At 42.5% G+C, this 25,414-nt stretch overlaps 1 protein-coding gene across 3 annotated transcripts in view; it reads right to left on the bottom strand.

Annotated features, from left to right (window-relative positions):
- NT5DC1 (5'-nucleotidase domain containing 1) overlaps positions 1 to 25,414 on the bottom strand; it is a 359,332-nt gene that overhangs the window by 78,548 nt on the left and 255,370 nt on the right. For all 3 annotated transcript variants that reach the window (XM_073675886.1, XM_073675884.1, XM_073675885.1), the window contains 2 exons: positions 15,168 to 15,342; positions 11,585 to 11,682 (listed from right to left, as the gene is read on the bottom strand). In XM_073675886.1, the coding sequence (XP_073531987.1) occupies positions 11,585 to 11,682; positions 15,168 to 15,342 (273 nt within the window). The remainder of the gene's footprint in view (positions 1 to 11,584; positions 11,683 to 15,167; positions 15,343 to 25,414) is intronic.

Raw genomic sequence — 25,414 nt, 5'->3', positions numbered from 1 at the left:
GAAATCTCTAGGAATAGAAGTCACAGAAAATCTTTAGGAAGATGGGCAGCACAATGGCTCAGTGGTTAGCACTGTTGCGTTGAAGTGTTGGGGTCCTGGGTTCAAATCCCACCAATAATAACATCTTCAATGAGTTTGCATTACTGACAGTCTTAATTACATTTCATTCATTTGTGATCAGCTCATTGTCAAGGTAATTTACTAAAAAGCAAAACAAAGCAAAAGAAAAGAGGTGCATCAAGAAACATTTCTAAAGCAAACTATTTGTCTAGAGAGGGAACTTTGGTGTATTATATACAGTATGTATTCACATTTCCAATAGATGTCCCAAAGCTTGTTTACTCTTGCATCAAAACCAGTAATGTCCAAAATGCCAAGCTGGTTTCCATGCTACAAGTTTATCACTCGTCAATCAATTATTTTTCAATTATACGAGCTAAAACATAAAACATATAGGCTCAAATTTTCCTTGTTTTGAAGTAGCTTTTAAATAAAATATTTGCACAAATGCAGTAATAAGCGATCAGTAACAAAGTAAATGAGGCCAAAAAAATGTAAGCAGATGTACCAAATTGCTGCACAGTATTACATTATAAATTAGGTATTATTGCAAGCTGCTACTGTTGTCTGATGTTGAACTTTTTCCAATACGTCATACACATAAGCATGGATACATAGAACAAGGTACAGATGTTTTATTTTTCTTGGAAGTAAAGCACACCATATGTGACTTTTTGCCCCCTCGTTACATTACTGAGAATTTCTAGAGAATTTACAGTAGTTCAATTTACAGGTGCTATCTGGTCATCTGATAAAAGTCTGCAGTCACTACATGTTAATGCAGATAACTGAAATCCTAACAAAATTGGTATACAATTTTAATACTTCCAGCTACATTCAGACTAGACGTGCTCGGCCTCTCTCAATACAAGTGAATTGGAGAGGCCGAGCATGTCTAGTCAGCATGTGAACACGTACATGCAAATCGCACACATGTGGACATGTGACTGCCTGCTCTCACCGCCAATACTGGTGAACCTGACAGCGTGCGCATTGCACACTGTAGGGATTTAAATTTCTGCAGTCACATAGAGTGACTGCAGACTTTTATTAGCGGACCAGACAACCCCCTTAACAGAATTTAATAGGCAGATACCATAAAATTGTCCAATACATACAGGTGCATCTCACTAAATTAGAATATCATCAAAAAGGAAAAAAATTTCAGTTCTTCAATACAAAAAATGAAACTCATATATTATATAGAGTCATTACACACAGAGTGATCTATTTCAAGTGTTTATTTCTGTTAATGTTGATGATTATGGCTTACAGCCAATGAAAACACAAAAGTCATTATCTCAGTAAATTAGAATACTTTATAACAACAGCTTGAAATATGTTTTTCAAATTGAAAATGTTGACCTACTGAAATGTATGTTCCGTAAATGCCCTCAATACTTGGTCGATGCTCCTTTTGTATCAATTACTGCATCAATGCGGCGTGGCATGGAGGCGATCAGCCTGTGGCACTGCTGAGGTATTATGGAAGCCCAGGTTGCTTTGATAGCAGCCTTCAGCTTGTCAGCATTGTTGGGACTAGTGTCTCTCATCTTCCTCTTGATAATACCTCATAGTTAAGGTCAGGCGAGTTTGCTGGCCAATCAAGCACAGTGATACTGATTTTTTTAAACCAGGTATTGGTACTTTTGGCAGTGTGGACAGGTGCCAAGTCCTGCTGGAGAATGAAATTTCCATCTCCAAAAAGCTTATCAGCAGAGGGAAGCATGAAGTGCTATAAAATTTCCTGGTAGACGGCTGCGCATAAAACACAGTGGACCTACACCAGCAGATGACATGGCTCCCCAAACCATCACTGATTGTGGAAACTTCACACTAGACCTCAAGTAGCTTGGATTGTGTGCCTCTCCACTCTTCCTCCAGACTATGGTTTCCTAATGAAAATTGGAACTCTGGGACCTTGTGGACTGTGTCAATGACTGCCTTCTGGACATTTGTTAAGTCAGCAGACTTCCCCATGATTGTGAAGTCTACTGAAACAGACTAAGGGACCTTTTTAAACGCTTAGGAAGCCTTTGCAGGAGTTTTTTGTTAATTATTGTAATTTACTGAGATAATGACTTTTGTGTTTTCATTGGCTGTAAGCCATAATCATCAACAATAACAGAAATAAACACTTGAAATAGATCACTGTTTGTAATGACTCTATAATATATCAGTTTCACTTTTTGTATTGAAGAACTGAAATGAATTAACTTTTTGATGATATTCTAATTTAGTGAGATGCACCTGTATTAAAAATTATTTTCAGCTAGATCATTTGTTATTCTTATCTTTTTTGAACAAAAAATACCATATAGATGAAGAAATAATTACTAGTGATGAGCAAGCACTAAAATGCTCGGGTGCTCGTTGCTCAGATCGAGCAAATTGGAATGCTCGGGTGCTTGACTCGAGCAACGAGCCCAATGTAAGTCTATGGGAAACTTGAGCATTTTCAGGCGGCTCCCCCTGGCGGTCTGCAGAGGGCCTAAAAATTGCCCAAATCGATGGGAACAGTGCTCCAATAACATGGGAACAGCATGGGGAAGACCCCCGGAAGCATTTCTGACTCCCAGGTCACTGCTGTCAACAACGTTGTCAGAGTATTACGCCACTTTTACAGACTCACAATGAAACATACAAAAACAAAACCAAAATGGATTTTCCTGGGAAATATGTTAAGGAACTTCCTTTCCAGGGTAATGACTTTTATATAAGGCAAAATAAATAACCAAAACCAAAAATACTCCTCCACACCTTGGGCTATGTTCACACGTAGCGTTTTTGATGCGTTTTTGCACTTTTGCATTGCTTTCAACCAAGACAAATGCATTCACTGGGAAATGTCCTTTTAACATTTTACAACCTTATCTGGCCATGTGGTGTGTGACACATCATCAGACACATGCATACAGTGCTGAAAAGACATGGGAACAACATGGGGAAGACCTCTGGAAGCATCTCTGACACCCAGGTCACTGCCTAAAAGTGTGCCCATCATAAGTGATCCTTGGCGCATGTGAAGATGCCTCCCGCCATGCACCTGTCATTGCAGACTTTCAATCACCATCCACGTCCTTGTCCCAGTGCAGCGTTCAGTTGCCACAACCAACATGGCTACGGCATTACAGTGAGTGGCAGGCAATCCCTGCATGTTCATTGGCTCTGTAAAGAGCGCCAAACATGCAGGGAGGAGACCCGAGCTCCCGCCGAGCAACCCCGGAAATACTTGGCGAGCGCCGAGCATGTCGAGCAGTGAGATGCTCGGGCGAGCACCGAGCAGTAGCGAACATGCTCGCTCAACACTAATAATTACACCATATAGTGACTGAATAATGCCATCAAACTGTTGCTGACCAAGATTTGGGATTGATTCCTAAAGCTATATGTGTAGTGGATCTTGTAAAGTTGGTGTGAGACAAGTGTACTTATGCCATGCAATGATGGAATAAAACTTCAAATTTCGAAAGAGTGCGTGAATAAAACTGCTAACTACTTAAAGAGGTTGTCCTCTTCTAGAAAATCTTGGTCCCTGAGTACAGTTTGGTATAAATAAAGAAAAGACTAATCTTTTCTTACAGCTCCGGAGTCCAGTAGTGAGTCTCTGCCCCTGCTCCCGGTGTCTGGTATTGGCTGCAGCACTGATGACATATCGACAGTGCTGCACCCAATCAGTGAGCTCAGCTGCTCTGAGAGGAGCATTCCATCTGTAGAAAACTAAGAGGAGCTATTGGGTGATAAAAATGCAAAAGACTACTTCTATTCTGGCCATTTAACATCTTAAATATTGCAGTCAATAGTAGCCCTGACATCTAGGTTGTTAGAGGAGAAGAAGTGTAAGGCTATGTTCCCACGATGATTTTTTGGTGAGTTTTTGATGTTGCAGATTTTCTGCGGCATTAATGCACCCATTAAGTAAAATAGGTTATTTGCATTTTTTCAAAAATAAGCAACATCAAAAACTCATTGTGGCAAATGGCAATGTAGTCCTAGGGCTTATTCAGACATCAGTATTTTCCACGTATGAGAACAATGGACCAATTATTCTGACTTTGATTAGAGTTTGATGAGAGTGTAGTCTGAGTGTCCGATCACAAAAAACAGTCAACTGTCAGGGTATTGCATAAATATCTCACAAGAAAATCGACCCTCTAGACATAAAAAATACCCTTTATTGATTAAGGATTAAAAATTCCAAATGACATATATGACACAAAGACAAATAAAGTGCTATTAAAAAGGTGACTCAGTGCCAACTCCACATTACTGATACACAGTGGTTATATACTGTGAGGTAGTGACTGGGATCGTATACGAATGTGTACAGAGACCTATTAAACCCATTGGAGTTCATTGCAGTCACAGACACAGCTGCGGCGTAAAATCCGCTCGTGGCCACCAACATATACTGGTGGTCATCGACTATGCCACCCAGTACCCGGAGGCTATACCGCTACGCCACACCTTGGCGAAATTGATTGCACGGGAGCTGTTTGCCATGTTCTGTTGCCTTGGGCTACCTAAGGAGATCCTGACGGATCAAGGGACCCCTTTTATGTACAAGGTGACGAGGGAACTGTGCAAACTGCTAAACACAAAACAAATGCGCACCTCGGTGTACCACCCTCAAACCGACGGGCTAGTAGAACGGTTCAATAAAACCCTCAAGTCCATGTTTAAAAAGGTGGTTTCTAAGGACGGAAGGGATTGGGACATATTGAAACCCTATTTGATGTTCTCGGTCCGGGAGGTAGATCAGGCTTCCGCAAGGTTCTCTCCCTTTGAGTTATAGTACAGCAGACACCCTAGGGGTCTGTTGGACGTAGCCAAAGAGACGTGGGAACAAGAGCCGACTTCACATAGGAGTATAATTGAACACATGGCTAGTATGCAGGACCGGATCGCGGCGGTCATGCCCATCATTAAAGAACATCTGTTAAATGCCCAGGCAGCACAGAGGCGCACATATAATAAAAGAGCCACGGTCAGGTCTTTTAACGAGGGCGATCGGGTGTTAGTACTTGTACCAACAGCCGAGAGTAAGCTCATGGCCAAGTGGCAAGGGCCATATGAAGTTCGAGAAAAGGTTGGGGAGGTAAATTACCGGGTGTATCAGCCCGGAAGGAGAAAACCTGAGCAGCTTTATCATGTAAACCTGCTAAAACCTTGGAAAGATTGAGAGTGTTTAGTTACAGACGTCACTCCGGGCATGCCGCCAGAGAGTTCTCTACTTTCAGTCAGGGATGCGTCCGGGGGAGAGGTCAGGATAAGTGATGCTCTCACTAAACAGCAGCGACGGGAGGCTCGCTCGCTGGTGCAGAACAATACCGACATGTTCTCAGAGCTACTGGGTAGGACTACGGTTCTCCAGCATGACACTGTCACTGAACCTGGGGTAAGTGTACGAATGAGACCGTACCGGGTACCCGAAGCCCGGAGGCAAGCCATCACGGCTGAGGTAAAACAAATGCTTCAGTTAGGCGTTATCGAGGAATCACGGAGTGAGTGGGCTAGCCCCATTGTACTGATCCCGAAACCAGACGGATCGTTACGCTTCTGTAACGATTTCCGGAAATTAATGATGTGTCGAAGTTGGACCTTTATCCAATGCCCAAGATGGATGAGCTGATTGAGAGACTGGGGCAGGCCCAGTACTTTACCACGCTCGATCTCACCAAGGGTTACTAGCAGGTACCTCTCACAAAATCGGCGAAGGAAAAGACCGCCTTCATAACTCCGGGGGGTCTATATGACTATGTGGTCTGACCTTTTGGGTTACATGGGGCCCCGGCTACATTCCAGAGGCTGATGGACATAGTGCTCAAGCCCCATCAGGAGTACGTGTCTGCGTATCTAGATGGTATCATCATCTTTAGCACCGACTGACATACGCACCTATCCCAGGTACAAGTAGTGCTGGAATCTCTCAGAGCCACGGGGTTAACGGCAACCCCAAAAAAATGTGCGGTAGGGCTAGAGGAAGCCCGATATTTGGGGTATGTGATTGGCCGAGGAGTTATCAAGTCTTAAATCAATAAAGTTGAGGCCATTAAAAACTGGCCTAAACCGTCAAGTACAAAGCAGGTGAGGGCGTTCCTTGGCATCCTTGGGTATTACCGCCGGTTTATACCTAATTTTGCTGGGAGAACGGCGGCCCTGACCAATCTCTTGAAAGGGAAGAAAAAATAAAAATCGGTAATGGTTCGGTGGAACCCTCAGGCAGAAGAAGCCTTTCAGTCCATGAAATTGGCCCTGTGTGGACAACCGGTCCTCATCAGCCCCAACTTCAAGGAAACCTTCATTGTACAGACAGATGCCTTGGAGGTAAGCCTAGGGGCGGTATTGTCACAAAAAGTGAATGGTGAAGAGCACCCGGTCACCTACTTGAGTAGAAAGCTTACCCCGGCGGAGAAAAACTATAGCGTGGTAGAGAAGGAGTGTTTGGCTATTAAGTGGGCCTTGGAATCACTACGTTATTATTTGCTCGGGAATCAGTTCCGCTTGGTGACGGACCACTCACCCTTGATATGGATGAGGAACGCCAAGGAGAGGAATGCGCGAGTCACCAGGAGGTTTCTGTCACTGCAAAATTTCAGTTTCTCTGTAGAACATCGCACTGGGAAGTCGCACGCAAACGTGGATGCCCTGTCCCGGGCACCCTGTATGGTGACAAATGTTCAACCCTACAAGTTTGAACAGAGGGGGGGCATATGTGAGGCAGTGACTGGGATCGTATACGAGGGACGTTATATATCCCCCAGAATGTGTACAGAGACCTACTAAACCCATTGAAGTGCATTGCAGTCACAGACACAGCTGCGGCCGCAATGCATGAATGAAGGTGAGCATGGACCTGGTCGGGCTATCTGGCTAAGGCAGATTAAGTAAAACCCGGCAGGGCCTTCATGTCTTGGAGGAGGCTACAGGAAGGCAGTGGGGCAGCATCCTCCCTCCAACCCGGGTTTTCCAGTGGCTCTTGCCACAGGTCCTTTCAAAACCCTGCATTAAGGGTTAGTGTTGGGACCTGCTAGGAGCATAGCAGGAAAGTTTGGCGGGCCTGTGTATAGCTGAACCCACGCCTGGAAAGGCTCCGCACCCGTCAGGCTCTGAGCGGCCCGGCGCGGCCGTTGCCCACGGCAACCGTTGTTTATGGACTTATGTTAACCCGGCTGCGAACCGGAGGACTTTCTGTTTACCCGTGAGTTGCCGAATAATAGCTGTTTATATTGGACTTGATTGGGTCACTGCCTCAGTTACTGCACAGTGTGAACACTGCCACCTTACAATACAAACCAATATGAAAAGAGCATCCCTCAAGGATGAAGAGAGATGATTAATAGAGTACATCAATAGACCCTCCTTAAAATACAAGGTGATATACATACAAAAGCATGTGGTGGGCTCCCAAGTCAAAACCTATTAAATACAGCAGGGACACTATAATAGGACAGTCTATAGTCATATGATAATCAAATGCTTACGCAGGGGTGAATAATCCACAAGATAAGATGAAACAAGCAGCAATGGATAAATAAATATTCCTAAGAGCACTGTCACAATCAATAATGCCTAATTAGGAAACATTCCTTAGGCTAGGTCCCTTATTGGAGCAGAGAAGTTACTTATGTACAAAATATGGATACCAATAGCCATTGATATGTTGCACAATACTTATCTTGAGATCATAAAGTATTCCCCCATGCTACTCAACGCGTTTCCCCGTTGGATAGTGGGTCATCAGGAGGAGATCCTGCGACGTGTATTACTTCATTGTACTACCTCCCATTCTTATAAGGCACAAAAAGCGCCATTAGTTGCATTACTTCCTGTATCAGGAGATAGAGTCATAGGTTTGATATATTATCCCCTCCTGTCTCTCATTTGTGTACTGGGCATGTCCGATAGTCAGCCTCTCACTAGAGGTCCATGCCGCAGTACAGTCATTTCCGGTTCCGGAGCTCTGCAGCGTCGCAAGTGTCAAAAGTGCGCCTGCGCAGATACGCAACTGTCAGCAACACCGCGCATGTCCGGCTCTGGAGCTTTGCCGAAACAGTGCGCCTGCGCAGACACGCCACCGCCAGTACCACCGCGCCTGTCCAGCATGCAATTCGGAATCCCCAAACGGTATGTGGATCCACAAAACACCTGTCATCCTTATTCTTAAGATAAAGGCATGGCGCAGGCAACCCCAATCAATCAACCCCATAGGGTGTCAAATAACCGTAGCTACACATATATGGACCAAAAAAATGAAACATGTCCATCACTTTCTGTGTGGGATACTTGACAACATTATCACATTAGGAAAGGAGCGGATTTATGTGTAAATCAATACAGAAGGGGGAGGGGTTCTATATATGTCAGTATTGGAATGATAAATATGATCACATCCCAGATAAACAGTATGATATATGATAAATATTATAAATAAATTAATTGAAACCACACAGGCTGATAACAATTAAGGCACGGAATTATATAAAACAGCAGAAATTCTGCTGTTCATTAAGGCCATTTGGCACAAGTGTACACAGCTGGAAAATCCATTGGCACTCCTTCTGGAGGAGTAGCCTATTCCAATTGTATTTTTTATGCCTAGAGGGTCGATTTTCTTGTGAGATATATGTGGTCTGAGTGTTATCAGTTCTTCCCGTATGTGAAGAGAGAAAAAAAGTTACTCCACCTTATCCATTCTGGCAGTCCATGAAAATCGGGCCGTACTCGGATCACATCCGAGTGTGGTCTGATTTTTTCACGGGCCCCTGGACTTGCATTACCAATTTCAATCTGACGATCGGATCAAAATCAGACATGTCTCGGATATTTTCGGCAGACCACTCTGTCGGAGTAAAGAAAATCAGACATGTGCACAGCCACAGAATATTACAAGTTTGAGTGCTACCCATGAAAAAAACGAATAGCACTTGTATGAGAAAATCGGAAGCGAGAACGAGCCATTATTGTGCAATGCTGATCATTCACCATGGCTGCTGTGGGCTTTACAATGGCCCTTACGGCTGCCATCTTACTACACATATTAGACAGTGGCAGGTAACGATAATAGTAGTAAGAGCGATCAGGCTCAAAGAAGTTCAAATTCCATAGTTACATTTAAAAAAAAGATTCAAATCAGTTAGTAACTCCCACATAAGTCTGTTCAATAACAAGTTATGTAAGTAATATTTTGTCATTTAAGGTAAACGTGATATACTTGTTATCTCTAACAGGTGTACTGTATCCTTATCTCCAGATTCCTTAGTGACCTACAGTATACTGGCTGAAAAAAATAAAGAACCTGGAAGTGATATGAATGTAAAGTGTTACAGAATATGTTGGTGCTATATAAGAAAAGATAAGAAAATAAGCAATGAAAGTACTCAGAAAAACAGTTGCGTTAAATTTGCATATGCCTCGTTAATCTGCCTATTCTGTGAATTGCTCACACTGCTATGAAACTCTGATTGGCATAATTCATAAAAAAACCCTTCCTTTTAATTTAGTATAGAAAATACCTGGTTCAAACGGCTTCGATCTCCTATTGTGTGTGTGTATATACAAACACTCCTCAACATTGAAATTGCAAAACCAAGAGGAAAAAGTTGTGGCGTTATGAAACTCACAGGATCGATGCACACGCTTATTATATGCAAATGATGGAAAAATGGAAATAATATTTTCAAACCATTTCGATTTATTCCATTATCAATGACGTTGTTAATGATTTTTTGAGGAATGTTCTGCCACACTGAATGCACTTGGGCACAAAAATCATCAAGATCCGCTGCTGGCAGCTCCTTTTGCAACTGACAACCAATGATGTCTCAGATGTGTTCAATGCGAGACAAGTCTGGAGACACTGCAGGCCATAGTAGTAGGATTAAGCCATGCAAGCTGCTCACAGTAGCACAAGCGGCTTGATACTGTGCTAAAAAACTTCTCCTGAGACACTTTGGAGAAATGGCCTTACCACTGGTTTCCACCACCAAATCAATGAAATGCCAAGCTGCTTGTGTGCCTGGATTGAAGACTAGAGGGATCTGGATAGCCTACAGTATGCCACTCCACACAATAATACCGAGAGTAAGACCTGTGTGACATTTCCTCATAAAGGTCTCTTCACGGCGTTGCCCTCTTGGTCTCCATAACAATCTCCGGCTATAATTATATCCAAGATAAAGGCAGGATCCATCGCTGAAGAGGATAGACCTCCATTTATGTGTTTCCTTGCTAATTCACAGTGGTGATGTGAGGTTAAAAAATAAACTGTAACGGGACACAGCCCAGTGGCATGCAAATGATTTCTGATATTTTGTGTAGGTACTGTTTGACAAATTAAGCTTGATATGTGACGTCCAATTTCACTTGTAGAAAAAAATGGATCAGCTGTAGAACCAGTGGTACGGCCATTTCTTCACAGAGCCGTTTTAATAAACATGACAATCCCAAACTGCGTGTTGCTTGTACTATAATTAGCAGTCTGCAAATGCACTAGCAGGATGCAGCATACTCCCATGATAAAGGTGGGGGCAGCACAGCTGCAAAATACTGATGCAGACAGCCACTCACTGACCTACCAATTCATGGAGGGGGTGGCTGCCTAGTATTATAAATTCTCATAGATAAGGCTTGCATAGGATGCCAGTCACACAGGTACGTGTAATGCAGTGTCTGACTTACAGCCTATTAGTGACACCTATACTATTAGATCAGGTAGGCTGCCCAGCACTACATAAGTGCACCCCACAAGGACAGACACCCCAATATATCAGTCAACACTAAAGGACCTGGGTGCATCCTGCATAAAAATGAACAAAAATGTGCAATAGAAAGATGAGTATTTCATACATTATTTGCATAGTGGGCTGCTCGCATGATCTAATAGTATGGGCAACATCAACAGGCTTTAAGCCAGACACTGTGCATTACACATACCTGTGTGACTGGCGTCCTATGCAAGCCTCATCTTTGTACATTTTTAATACTAGGAAACCACCCCCTCCATGAACTGGTAGTAGGTTTGTGAGTGGCTATTTACATCAGTATTTTGCACCTGTGCTGCCCCGCCAATATCATGGGGGTCTGCTGCATCCTGCTAGTGCATTTGTAAACTGACTTGGTGTTGGTAAGATTGTTTCATTTTCAGAGATTTTTTTGGATTAGCAGTCTGCATAGCCTAAACATGCTACCATGGCCTGCAACATCTCCAGACTTGGCTCCCATTGAGCACATCTGGCTAGTCACTGGTCGGCAATTGCAAAGGAGGCTCCCAGCAGCGGATCTTGATGATTTGACTAAGTGCATTCAGCATGGCAGAACATCCCTCAGACAACCATTACTAACCTCATTCATTGCATGCCAAGGTGTGTTAATAAAAAAGTAATCCCCACCAAACCCCCACTGCATTTAGAATGTTTATTTCGATCTTCCCACTTTATCTTTCCCTAAGCAAGAAAAGGGCTAATTACAGATTTATAAACATATATTTAGATACATGTCATGAAAAAAAGAACTAAAACCTTACCAAGAGTCCAGAAAGGTCTTTGCTGAGGTGTAAGAGAGAAAAATCCTGGCTTCAAGGCATTAGTAATTATTATGTCGAAAAGCTCCTCAAACTCCTTCCTGCAGAAAAAAATTAACTTTTTATATTTATTTTAATATTAATATATTATTATATTTTATGTAATAAAGCACACCGACTGTTTGATATATGGTTTGATATATTGCCATATTTGTCTTGTTCAGCTCTTTTTACAAAATCAGTAGGTAAATAATATTGGCATAGGTTTGATAAAGTGGTGATTTGTACTCAAACCATGTTACTGGAAGGCCATGTTATTTTATGACACAAACTGAAATAGTCTTTTAAGTTGGGAAAAGTGTCAGATGGGCTTTAGAAACATTACTAAAGTTAATACAATCAGACCATAAAATTTATTTTTTGCACTAACAAATCAGCTACAATTGAGAATAACAAAGAAATGCTAAAGAGACCAAATAACAGTGCCATCCAGTGGTCAATGCTAACACTGGTAAATAGTTTGCATGCAAAGTGTATCATGTACTATCTACAGATGAGAACACATTGGGGGCAATTCATCAATCCTTAGAAAAATTGCATTTTTTTAGAGCAAGGCGAGGTTGAGCACAAACGTGATATCTGGCATTTATACGTCATTCTTGGCCTAGCTCCGAAAATGTGGGCAGAGCTGGGGTGGGACAGGGGCATGAAGACCCCAGCTCATCAAAACATGTGCGCCAACGCCACAAATCTTACACCAGCAGTGGCTGGAGTAAGACTTGTGGTGAGGCGCACATAGCAGCTTAATGAATCATGAGTATCTGCCCCGAAACACCCCATGATCAAGACCGGCAAGAGAATTGCCGGTCTTGATAACTCACCCGCATGGCCTTAATTCAGGACAGCACCCAGACTTTTTATTTGCCTTCAAGCAACCTGAATTTCCCCTCATTCTGCTTGCAGGCACCCTACAAGGGTATGTGAACATGACATCTTTTTCAAGTGGAGTCTGCCTGAAATGTTGAAAAAGTGCTTACATTTTTTTTTAAATAATGAACAAGTGCATTGTAATGCCAAAATAACTTGCTGTGCATATGTTCAGTCTTTTTGAGCTTCCTTTAACCACATCAGGCTTTGAAAGCTGTAAAAGAAGTGACTTGACCATTCTTGAGGCAACTTTTGCTTGGCAGCTTCTTAATACTTTATATAAAAAAAAACCACTGGCGAAAACGACAAAAAAAATTATTGAAAAGACGTCAGAAAAATAGCCTTTAGGACAAAAGACATTGGAAAGTCCTGAATCATTTTCCTCTGGCAAAAAGCTCAGAAAGTACAGTGCCTGCAGATTTAGCTGGTTGACACATGCGGAATTAACTTGGCATTGTGACATTTGTACTGTAGATCAGCCTGGAAGTGGGAAATGCACTGCAGCAAATTTTTTTTTTTTTTTTTTTTTAAAAACGTAAAAAGTTAATTCAGAGTGTCATTTATTATTCAACCCCTCAAACCACAAGAATTCTGTTTGGTCCCCCTAAAGTATTAAGAAGTAGTTCAGACACCAAGAATAATGAGCTTCACATGTGTGGATTAAAGATCTCTTTTGCCAGCCTTTTCTTACTATTTAAGACCCTCCCCAAACTTGTGAACAGCACTCAGACATGGTCAACATGGGAAAGACAAAGGAGCATTCCAAGGCCATCAGAGACAAGATCGTGGAGGGTCACAAGGCTGGCAAGGGGTACAAAACCCTTTCCAAGGAGTTGGGCCTACCTATCTCCACTGTTGGGAGCATCATCCGTAAGTGGAAGGCTTATGGAACTACTGTTAGCCTTCCACGGCCAGGACAGCCTTTGAAAGTGTCCTCCCGTGCCGAGGCCAGGCTTGTCCGAAGAGTCAAGGCTAACCCAAGGACAACAAGGAAGGAGCTCCGGGAAGATCTCATGGCAGTGGGGACATTGGTTTCAGTCAATACCATAAGTAACGTACTCCACCGCAATGGTCTCCGTTCCAGACGAGCCCATAAGGTACCTTTACTTTCAAAGCGTCATGTCAAGGCTCGTCTACAGTTTGCTCATGATCACTTGGAGGACTCTGAGACAGACTGGTTCAAGGTTCTATGGTCTGATGAGACCAAGATCGAGATCTTTGGTGCCAACCACACACGTGACGTTTGGAGACTGGATGGCACTGCATACGACCCCAAGAATACCATCCCTACAGTCAAGCATGGTGGTGGCAGCATCATGCTGTGGGGCTGTTTCTCTGCCAAGGGGCCTGGCCATCTGGTCCGCATCCATGGGAAGATGGATAGCACGGCCTACCTGGAGATTTTGGCCAAGAACCTCCGCTCCTCCATCAAGGATCTTAAGATGGGTCGTAATTTCATCTTCCAACATGACAACGACCCAAAGCACACAGCCAAGAAAACCAAGGCCTGGTTCAATAGGTAAAAAGTCAAGGTGTTGGAGTGGCCTAGTCAGTCTCCTGACCTTAACCCAATTGAAAACTTGTGGAAGGAGCTCAAGAATAAAGTCCACATGAGACACCCAAAGAACCTAGATAACTTGGAGAAGATCTGCATGGAGGAGTGGGCCAAGATAACTCCACAGACCTGTGCCGGCCTGATCAGGTCTTATAAAAGACAATTATTAGCTGTAATTGCAAACAAGGGTTATTCCACAAAATATTAAACCTAGGGGTTGTATAATAATTGACCCACACTTTTATGTTTAAAATTTAATAAAATTCAACTGAGCAACATAACTTTTTGGTTTGTAAGATTTATGCTTCTGTTCATAAAACCTACTCTCGTTTGCAGTTTGAAGGTTCTAACTTATTTGCATCTGATCAAACCAGCTAAATCTGCAGGGGGTTGAATACTACTTGTAGGCACTGTATGCCGGCGTCGGCACGTGAGTAGAATAATTTATTTCCTTTTAAAAAGTGCTGGAGAAGAACGGAAGAAACCCAGGATAGGGACATTATACCAGAATGGGGACATTATACCAAGATGGGGGACATCATATCAGAAGTGCTGGAGAAGAACGAAAGGGATTCAGGATGGGGGACATAATACCAGGATACAAGACATTATACCAGAATAGGACATTATAACAGAATCGGGACATTATACCAGGATGGGGACAATATACCAGGGAGGAGCCCAGAATAGAAGAAAATGTTACAGCATGGGGCCCAGGATAGGGGAGATTATTGCAAGAAGGAGTCAGGACAGGGGACATTATTACATAGGGGGCGTACATGTATGTATTTATAGGATCTAATATGCTACAAGGGCCCATACATCTGACCATAATACTGGGGAGACCCAAGTCCAAATTTTGCACCTGGGACCATCGGACTCTAGGTATGCCACTGGTAAGGATAAGATCAAAAACAAAAGTAAACGCCGTTTCTGGCTGCACTACATCTAAAAAACACCTGCAACTGCTGTGGGAACTCAGACTTTAATGAAAGCTACTCTATAAAGTTTAGTCAGTCAGGAAAACATATTCCTTAATGGAGAAATCTGAGATATTAGTAACAAAATGCAAGATAATTAAAGAAAAAACTCCTTAGAACTTACCCTAAAATGTGTTCACATAAAAGCCGGCAGTAGTCACTGTGGGAGCTTGTGATTAACAAAAGGGTTTTTCCAGCGTTTTTCAGACTCCTTATCCAGTTTTTCAAAGATTCAGGACATGACTTTAAGTATTTGCTTGGGTCCTTCTTCACAGCTGGAAAATATGTTCCACAATTTTCTAAAATAACAGAAATATGTTGAACAATAAGTCATTATAGTTCGTTATGAACCCGTATCATTACAAGACAACTTGTGTAGTGTAAGGTGTAATATTTAAGGTGGCGAACACATTTCTAACAACTCAATATTGGTAAGAAATACCAGTTACAGGGAAATAGAAGCAAGCTCTGACTAACACCAGTCTCAACATTGGTGACTTAAAGCGGTATTCCCATCTCCAAGATCCTATCCCAATATGTAATAGGTGTAATAATAATAATATTAGCAAATAACTCCAATTAGAAATGTAGTATAGTTTTTCTGATTCGCTATGTCTCTTTCCTCATGTGCAGGGCATTGCAGGACCTTAGGTATCCATGGTTACGACCACTAGCAACCAGCTAGCTAACTGTCACTATATCAGTGGCCGTAACCATGGATACCTAAGGTCCTGCAATGCCCTGCACATGAGGAAAGAGACATAGTGAATCAGAAAAAAAAATAATACATTTCTAATTGGAGGTGTTTACTAATATTATTACACCTACTACATATTGGGATAGGATATTGGAGATTGGAATACCCCTTTAAGGACCCCATACAGATTTCATAAAACAGTTGGCCAAACCTGCTAGTAGGAACGCTTGACCATTTAATATAACATGGGGCCTTTTCCCACAACAGAAGATGTCCAGGAGATAAGAATTGGGTCGTGTGAATTTATACTGTATACCCAATTCTTCGTGTTATCTCCATAGATGCCAACATACTTGCTGGGTTTTTTGCCAGAGGACAATGGTTCAGGACATGCCAGTGTCTTGTCTTGAAGTCTATTTTTCTGGTGTCTTTACAATAATTTTTTTCCTTGTTTTCGCCAGCTGGGGATATTTTGATATACAATATTGAGCGGCTTCCAAGCAAAACCTGCCTGAAGCATGGTCAGGTCACTAGAGTTATTAGTTGGTTGTTTTAACTCTTTACTTTCTAGCGTGCCCACCTTAGAGCAAACTCTGCTAGGAAGTATGGGCACTTTTATAGTTCATGTGCAAGGACTTGTTAGGCTATGTTCCCAAGGTGAGCTTTTGATGATGCAGATTTTCTGCACCTATTTAGTAAATTGGGTCACTTGTTTTTGAGTGTGTTTTTTATGCGTTTTTATTTTGTTTTTGATGCTGTTTTTTGTGTCTTTTTGGTATGTCATGTTTTATATAAAGATGGGTTGTTTTTGATACTTCCTGGTATTTGGCTTTGACAAAACTTTATTGATAGTAATGTGCAGATTACATGAGTTTTTATGCGTTTCAGCTGCAGAAACGCACTAAAAACACATGTGTATTTTTTTGCATCTAATGTAAGTCTATGGGGAAAATCTGCACATAAAACACGGCATTCCTGCAAGAGAAATTGACATGCTGCGGATTTGAAACACGCAAAGCAGCTCAGTTTACACAGTGGATATGAGATTTCTATACATCTCATTCACTTTGCTAGAACTGTAAGACACTACGTTTTTGACACAGCGAAAATACAGTCATGGCCAAAAGTATTGAGAATGAGACAAATAGTAATTTTTCCAAAGTTTACTGCTTCATTTTTTGTAATGGCAATTTGCATATACTCCTGAATGTCAAAGAGTGATCAGCTTAACAGCAATTACTGTACTTGCAAAGTCAATATTTGCCCAGAAAATGAACTTTAACCCCCAAAACACATTCAACATCATTGCAGTCCTGCCTTAAAAGGAGCAGCTAACATCGTTTTAGTGATTGATCCATTAACACAGGTGTGGGTGTTGATGAGGACAGGGCTGGCGATCAATCAGTCATGATTAAGTAAGAATGACATCACTGGACACTTTAAAAGGAGGCTGGATCTTGGTATCATTGTTTCTCTTCAGTTAACCATGGTTATCTCTAAAGAAACACGTGCAGCCATCAGTGCACTGCACAAAAATGGCCTAACAGGGAAGAGTATCGCAGCTACAAAGATTGCACCTCAGTCAACAATCTATCGCATCATCAAGAACTTCAAGGAGAGAGCTTCCATTGTTGTCAAAAAGGCTCCAGGGCGCCCAAGAAAGACCAGCAAGCGCCAGGACCGTTTCTTGAAACTGTTTCAGCTGCGGGATCGGACTACCAGCAGTGCCGAGCTTGCTCAGGAATGGCAGCAGGCTGGTGTGAGTGCTTCTGCACGCACTGTGAGGCGGAGACTCTTTGAGCAATTGCTGGTTTCAAGGAGGGCAGCAAAGAAGCCACTTCTCTCCAGAAAAAACATCAGGGACCGACTGATATTCTGCAAAAGGTACAGGGAGTGGACTGCTGAGGACTGGGGCAAAGTCATTTTCTCTGATGAATCCCCTTTTCGATTGTTTGGGACATCTGGAAAACAGCTTATTCGGAGAAGAAGAGGTGAGCGCTACCACCAGTCTTGTCTCATGCCAACTGTAAAGCATCCTGAAACCATTCATGTGTGGGGTTGCTTCTCAGCCTAGGGAATCGGCTCACTCACAGTCTTGCCTAAAAACACAGCCATGAATAAAGAATGGTACCAGAATGTCCTCCAAGAGCAACTTCTCCCAACAGTCCAAGACCAGTTTGGTGCCCAACAATGCCTTTTCCTGCATGATGGAGCACCTTGCCATAAAGCAAAGTTGATAACTTAATGGCTCATGGAACAAAACATAGAGATTTTGGGTCCATGGCCTGGAAACTCCCCAGATCTTAATCCCATTGAGAACTTGTGGTCAATCATCAAGAGACGGGTGGACAAACAAAAACCAACAAATTCTGGCAAAATGCAAGCATTGATTATGCAAGAATGGACTGCTGTCAGTCAGGATTTGGTCCAAAAGTTGATTGAGAGCATGCCAGGGAGAATTACAGAGGTCTTGAAGAAGAAGGGGCAACACTGCAAATATTGACTTGCTACATTAACTCATTCTAACTGTCAATATAACCTATTGGTACTCATAATATGATTGCAATTATATTTCTGTATGTGATATAAACATCAGACAAACACTAATAAAAACCAGAGGCCAGCAGATCATGTGAAAATATAATTTTGGTGTCATTCTCAAAACTTTTGGCCATGACTGTATAGAGCACCAAAAACTCATCGTTGGCACACAGCCTTACAGGGTACATCTACAATGGTTGTATTTACTGTGTATTTACTTCCACAGCAAACACTATATAGAATACACAGGAAAATTCACTAGAAAATAGTCATGCAAATTATGATTATTTTGTAGATTGCAAATTCCAACAGCTAATCTGTCCACAACAAAACAACAACAACAACAACAACAAGCAATCTGACTGATTTTACAGGTTCTGTACTGAGGATTTTCTAATCCTCCAGAGCCAGTACTGGTCAAATGCTGTGAGGAAGGAAGATAGCGATTGGCTGCAGTGGTCATGTGTCTACACGGTACATCATCAAAAAGTATTCCAAGACACGAGAAGACAGGACAAGGAAAGTCTTGCCAAGTAGGCACAAATAGATCGGGAACGGTGGTACATGTTTTATTCATTATTTGAGCCATTTTTATGAACCTGTGGATTTTACTGTTAAATCTGCAGAGTTAAAGAAGCACTTCCATTATTTTTATCCTCTTAATATATTGCAATCATCACATTATATGGCACTGTGTACTTACAATTGCTCATTTTGACTTTCTACCCAGCTAATTCTTCTCTTTTCTCTGCTTTATGTAGAAACAGGAAGTCTCTTGTCCCTGCAGAAGTCATTCCCCACTTCAACTCCTGACCCAGCTGCTGCTTCCCCTTGCCATAGACTTTTGCAGTGACTCATGACTCATGCAGGGAAATGAGACTTTCTGTTTCTACATAGAGCTTAGAAGGATTCAGCTAGTCAGTTTTTAATCATGTGACCTAATGGAAAAGAGAAGAATTAGCTGGGTAGAAGGAGAAAATGATAAATTGTAAGTACACAGTGACATATAATATGATGACTGCAATATATTGAAGGGGTTGTCCAGTACTATTGATAATTGGCCAAAGTATTTTGATGTTGAAAAGAAGTGTCTTTGTAAATACCTTGTGCTGCTGTTACTGCCTGTGAGTGGCGCTATCACTGGCCGCTCACTGGCATCACGTGACCCCCGGCTGCAGTCGGCTCTGACATCCGCTGATGTCATGTGAAGTTCCGCCTGCAGCCGGGTGTGACTCAGTGCTGCGTTCCACGGTGAGTGATGGGCTGTCAGCGGGATCACACCCAGCACCCACCGCGCGCTCTGCCTCTCCCCATTCATTGGTAAAGCACACGGTGGATGCTGGGTGTGCCGCGTGGGGTAACCCCACCTACAACCCAGCATCCACCGTGGGGACCTCGTCACTGATGTCACGCCTCACTTGACATGTCATCAGTGGGAGGTCACGTGATGCCAGTGAGCGGCCAGCTACAGCGCCACTCACAGGCAGTAACAGCAGCGCTAGGTATTTACAAAGACACTTCTTTTCAACATAAAAATACATTGGCCAATTATCAATAGTACTGGACAACCCCTTTAAGAGGATAAAAATTTTGATGGTAGTGCTTCATTTAATCTTCCACAGCAGAAACTGACATGCTGCAGATTTAAAAACCCACAACCAGGGTCAATTTCCCTGTAGAAATGTTACTTAAAGTGAAAAGGTTAGGGGACAGAGTACACTGCTGTGCGAGCAGACAGCCTGTCCCATCTTCAGGCCATAGATAATAGTTATTGGATTGATTTTCACATAAATGTTATCTCCATTGCACATACTGTTTCAGAAATATGTGGCATGCTGCTTCCCCCTAGTGGTTGTATTGCTGTAATGACAGGATTTGCTCAAGTTCTCATTTACTAATGTTGAATATACTGCATATTTGTATACTAAGACAAGGCTTTTAACTAATTGCCATAACACTGTGCTACCTTTCTAAAATGCAGCAGTCTGATAAAAAAAACATATAAACAACAGCAAAATCAGCTAAATTATTATTATTGTTAAAAAAAAAAGTTCCACAAAATGTTGATTTATTTGCTTCTGTGGATAACTGACATTTTTCAGATATGGTTTTGCTCTAGTGAGTCAGTCAAAAAAAGTATAACATATATGCAATGCATAACACGTGATCACCTAAGCCACAACATTATGTTCCAAAAATCTTCAATTGTGCACATTTATTTCATTTTTAGAATATTTATATCTCCAACATATAAATAGAGTAAAAAAGTTAATTGTCTAAAAAAAACAGATGAAAGATGAAATACTTAGTACACTATACGGAACGAAAGAAATAGAATACAGAAACTAAGAATACATCCTCCCTGTGCATCCTTGTTTGACCCTTATATTCATGTGCATATTTGAATGAGTTCTTAAATGGGTTATCCACTACTTTGATATTGACCTATCCTTAGGGCAGATGCAGATGAGCGTATTTGTTGTCCAAATGTGATCCGACAAAACATCAGATCGCACTCAGACTAAAGGCCCCGTCACACTTAGCGACGCTGCAACGATCCCGACAACGATACGACCTGTCAGGGATCGTTGCTGCGTTGCTATGTGGTCGCTGGTGAGCTGTCAAACAGGCAGGCTCACCAACGATCAGGGGAGCAGCGACATCGTGGAAAGAATCTTTCCACGATGTCCTGCTCCTGGTTACCAGCCTGCTGAAGCAGGAGCAGGCTGGTAACTATGGTAAACATCGGGTTACTAGGGGCACACGCGCACCTAGTAACCCGATGTTTATCATGGTTACGAGCCTGCTAAAGTGAGCGGTAACCTCCCGCTCACTGTAGCAGAGTGGTAACCATGATAAACAACGGGTTACTAGGTGCGCGTGTGCCCCTAGTAACCCGATGTTTTTCATGGTTACCATCCTGATCGCTGCTCCCGCTGGTCACACACAGCGATGTGTGCTGGTCTGCTGACCAGCGGGAGGGCAACGACCAAAAAATGGTCCAGGACACTTTGCAGCGATCAGCGACCTCACAGCAGGGGCCTGATCGCTGCTAAGTGTCACACATAGCGACATCGCTGGTGAGGTCGCTGTTGCGTCACCAAAACCGTGACACAGCAGCGATCTCGCTATGTGAGACGGGGGCTTTATGTTATATTATGGGGCCGTGCACATGTCAGATTTGTCCTTGGACAGAGACTGTCCGAGGAAAAAAATCGCTGAATGCTCAAGTTTGATCCGATATTCAAATCACACTCGGTCATTCAGTCAGTGAGTCCGAGGGAAACACCGGACTGCACTCGGATGACATCTGAGTGCAGTCTAGTTTCCGTGCACTCACAGAATGGAGGAATATTTTTCTCCATCTTCTCATCCGAGAGAATCGGATCGCACTATACTGACATTCTCATCAGAGTGTCAATTGCGTAATAGATCCAATTTTCTTGAATGACGAAAAATACGCTCGTGTGCACTAAGCCTTAGAATAAGTCATCAATAGTGTTGAGCGATACCTTCCGATATCGGGAAATATCGGATTGGATTGGATCAGACCGATACCCAAAAAGTATCGGATATCGCCGATTCCGATACCGGAAACCAATGCAAGTCAATGGGACACAAATATCGGAATAAAAATAAACCCTTTCTTTCCTTGTAGGTTAATTCTACATGAAGGAAAACAACTAAGAATAATGTAGAATGACATGAAAAGCCGGCAATTCAGCAGCGGCATACTCCGGCACCCAACAATTTAGAACAGAAAGAATAGAACATCACACATAGATTAGATAGAAACATGTCAGTCACATATATATGAAGTACAGTGACAGTGTTGCTTACTGTACTTGTCATTTAGTGTAAAGGTTATAAAAAAAAATAACAGTGTTTTCATGCACCGTCTCTTTAAAAAAGCCGGCCGGCAATTCAGCAGCGGTACCCGACAATTTAGAATAGAAAGAATAGAGCATCACACATAGATTAGATAGATAGAAACATGTCAGTCACATATATAATAAGTACAGTGACAGTGTTTATTACTGTACTTGTCATTTAGTGTTAAAATAAAGGATTTATTGAAAAAAAAATTGGCGTAGGGTTCCCCTTAATTTTAGGCTCTAGCGGAGGTTAAGCAGACGGCTGGGGCAGATGTTTGAAGCCTGGGAAGGGGGTAATACCCACGGAGCTTCCCAGGCTACTAATATCAGCCCCCAGCTGAATACCTAGCCTTTACCAGCTATTAAAATGGGGGACCCCCAAAAAAATGACGTTGGGTCCCCCCTATTTTAATAGCTAACAAAGGCTAGGCAGACAGCTGGGGGCTGATATTAATAGCTCAGGAAGGGTGCCATGAATATTGGCCCCCTCCCAGGCTAGAAACACCAGCCGTCAGCCGCCCCAGAAATGGCGCATCCATAGGATGCGCCAATTCTGGCACTTAGCCTCGCTCTTTCCACTGCCCTGTAGCGGTGGCAGTGGGGTAATAGGGCTGGGGTTGATGTCAGCTTATAATGCCAGCTGACATCAAGCCCAGGTTAGTAATGGAGAGGCGTCTATAAGACACCCCCATTACTAACCCCATAGTCAAAGTTAAAAAAAACACAAACACCCAGAATAAAGTCCTTTAATTGAAATAAAGACACAATTCTTTATTGTTCTAAATTAAACCATACTTACCATCACGCCCATTCCAGCTGAAGCCAACAATCTCCTGCAATAAAAGAATAATAATAAAGCAACCTCATCCTTACCTTTCCATGGTTCCCACGACAGCTTCGGCTCTGCTACATTCACATGACAGGCTGGATCGCAGCCGAAAGCGCATGCGCAGGAGAATTTTCCCACGCTGTCAGTGACGTGCATGAGGTGAGCCGAGTTCATTGGACATGACCTCGGCTCATCTTTATGCCGTCACAGCGAGACACTGAGGACCGCAAGCATGCCTGCGCTTCTCAGTCTCTGCGGCATAGCAAGCTGGATGGCAGCGTTCTGCTGCGATCCAGCCTGTCATGTCAATGTAGCAGAGCTGAAGCTGTCGTGGGAACCATGGAAAGGTAAGGATGATGTTGCTTTATTATTTTACTTTTATTGCAGGAGATAGTTGGCTTCAGCTGGAATGGGCGATACGTTAAGTATGGTTTAATTTAGAACATTAAAAAAATGTGTCTTTATTTCAATTAAAGGACTTTATTCTGGGTGTTTGTGTTTTTTTTAACTTTGACTATGGGGTTAGTAATGGGGGTGTCTTATAGACGCCTCTCCATTACTAACCTGGGCTTGATGTCAGCTGGCATTATAAGCTGACATCAACCCCAACCCTATTACCCCACTGCCACCGCTACAGGGCAGTGGGAAGAGCGAGGCTAAGTGCCAGAATTGGCGCATCCTATGGATGCACCATTTCTGGGGCGGCTGACGGCTGGTGTTTCTAGCCTGGGAGGGGGCCAATATTCATGGCACCCTTCCTGGGCTATTAATATCAGCCCCCAGCTGTCTGCCTAGCCTTTGCTAGCTATTAAAATAGGGGGGACCCCACATCATTTTTTTGGGGGGGGGTCCCCCATTTTAATAGCTGGTAAAGGCTAGGTATTCAGATGGGGGCTGATATTAGTAGCCTGGGAAGCTCCGTGGGTATTACTCCCTTCCCAGGCTTCAAACATCTGCCCCAGCCGTCTGCTTAACCTCCGCTAGAGACTAAAATTACGGGGAACCCCACGCCAATTTTTTTTTAAATAAATCCTTTATTTTAACACAATGACAAGTACAGTAACCAACACTGTCACTGTACTTATTATATATCTGACTGACATGTTTCTATCTATCTAATCTATGTATGATGCTCTATTCTTTCTATTCTAAATTGTCGGGTACCGCGGCTGAATTGCCGGCCGGCTTTTTTAAAGAGACGGTGCATGAAAACATTATTATTTTTTTTAAGAAATCCTTTACACTAAATGACAAGTACAGTAAGCAACACTGTCACTGTACTTCATATATATATGTGACTGACATGTTTCTATCTATCTAATCTATGTGTGATGCTCTATTCTTTCTATTCTAAATTGTCGGGTACCGCTGCTGAATTGCCGGCCGGCTTTTTTAAAGAGACGGTGCATGAAAACATTATTATTTTTTTTAAGAAATCCTTTACACTAAATGACCCATTTTATACCCATTCATGATGCAGTCGGGGATTTCACTCTTTTCAGGATTGAGACAGAACCGTTGACGGAGCCATTGATTATGATGAAGCAAACATCCATCTTTTTAGCAGGGCACCATAGTGTAGTAGGCTGATTTCTAAGTACAGCAATTCATAAAATGTAAATGGGTCACCCTAGAATTATCTGGAGGATCTGTGTACCCTACGGTTATGTAAATTTCATAGCCATCAAGGTGGTGACAGGACATGTTTAGTGATGGTTAGATCATATGCAGTCTTAGACCATTGCTCTTAGGTTTGCAACCACAAAATGAATAGTTTCAGAGTTTTTTACTACACGCTGAACAAACCAAGGAAAACTTTTCAGTATAGAAAAACAAGACTTCAGCCACTAGAGTGCGCTGCATAGTTAACAATCACAAATTTTTGGAACTTTTTTTTTTTTTAGACAGACTGAAATTTAACATAGATGGTAAATACGACCCTTGTTGAAAGCTGGGCTGTGGAGTTGGAGCCGGAGTCCATTTTGGTGGAGTCGGAATCGGTATAAAATGGACCCACTCCAACTCCTAAAATATATAATAAATTGGGTACAGTAGTTCAATGCAGTTTGTGGGGAATATTTTTTTCATAAGAATTTGGGAAAGTTATGAAATGTCCTATTCCTGATCTAAGGGTCTAGACTTTTAGCTGAGATGAATCTGTGCTACGGTATATTTATCACTTAAACATGAGCCGTGTATGAGGGAGTCGGAGTCGTGGAGTCGGAGTCATGGAAACTGAAGAGTCGAAGTTGGAGACGGAGTCAGGGGTTTGGCTTACCGACTCCACAGCCCTGGTAGAACATAACTCATAACAAAATCATATTCATTGTGTCCAAGAACCCCCAGCAGTATGTTTAAAGGGAATTTGTCACTATGTTTTTGCTAACCAATCTAAGAGGAGCATAATGTAGGGGCAGAGACCCTGATTT

This window comes from Phyllobates terribilis, unplaced genomic scaffold, assembly GCF_046119375.1.
Source record: "Phyllobates terribilis strain yellow unplaced genomic scaffold, ASM4611937v1 Scaffold_3__8_contigs__length_932513732, whole genome shotgun sequence".
Lineage (NCBI taxonomy): Eukaryota > Metazoa > Chordata > Amphibia > Anura > Dendrobatidae > Phyllobates > Phyllobates terribilis.
This window is presented reverse-complemented; position numbering and strand designations above follow the sequence as displayed.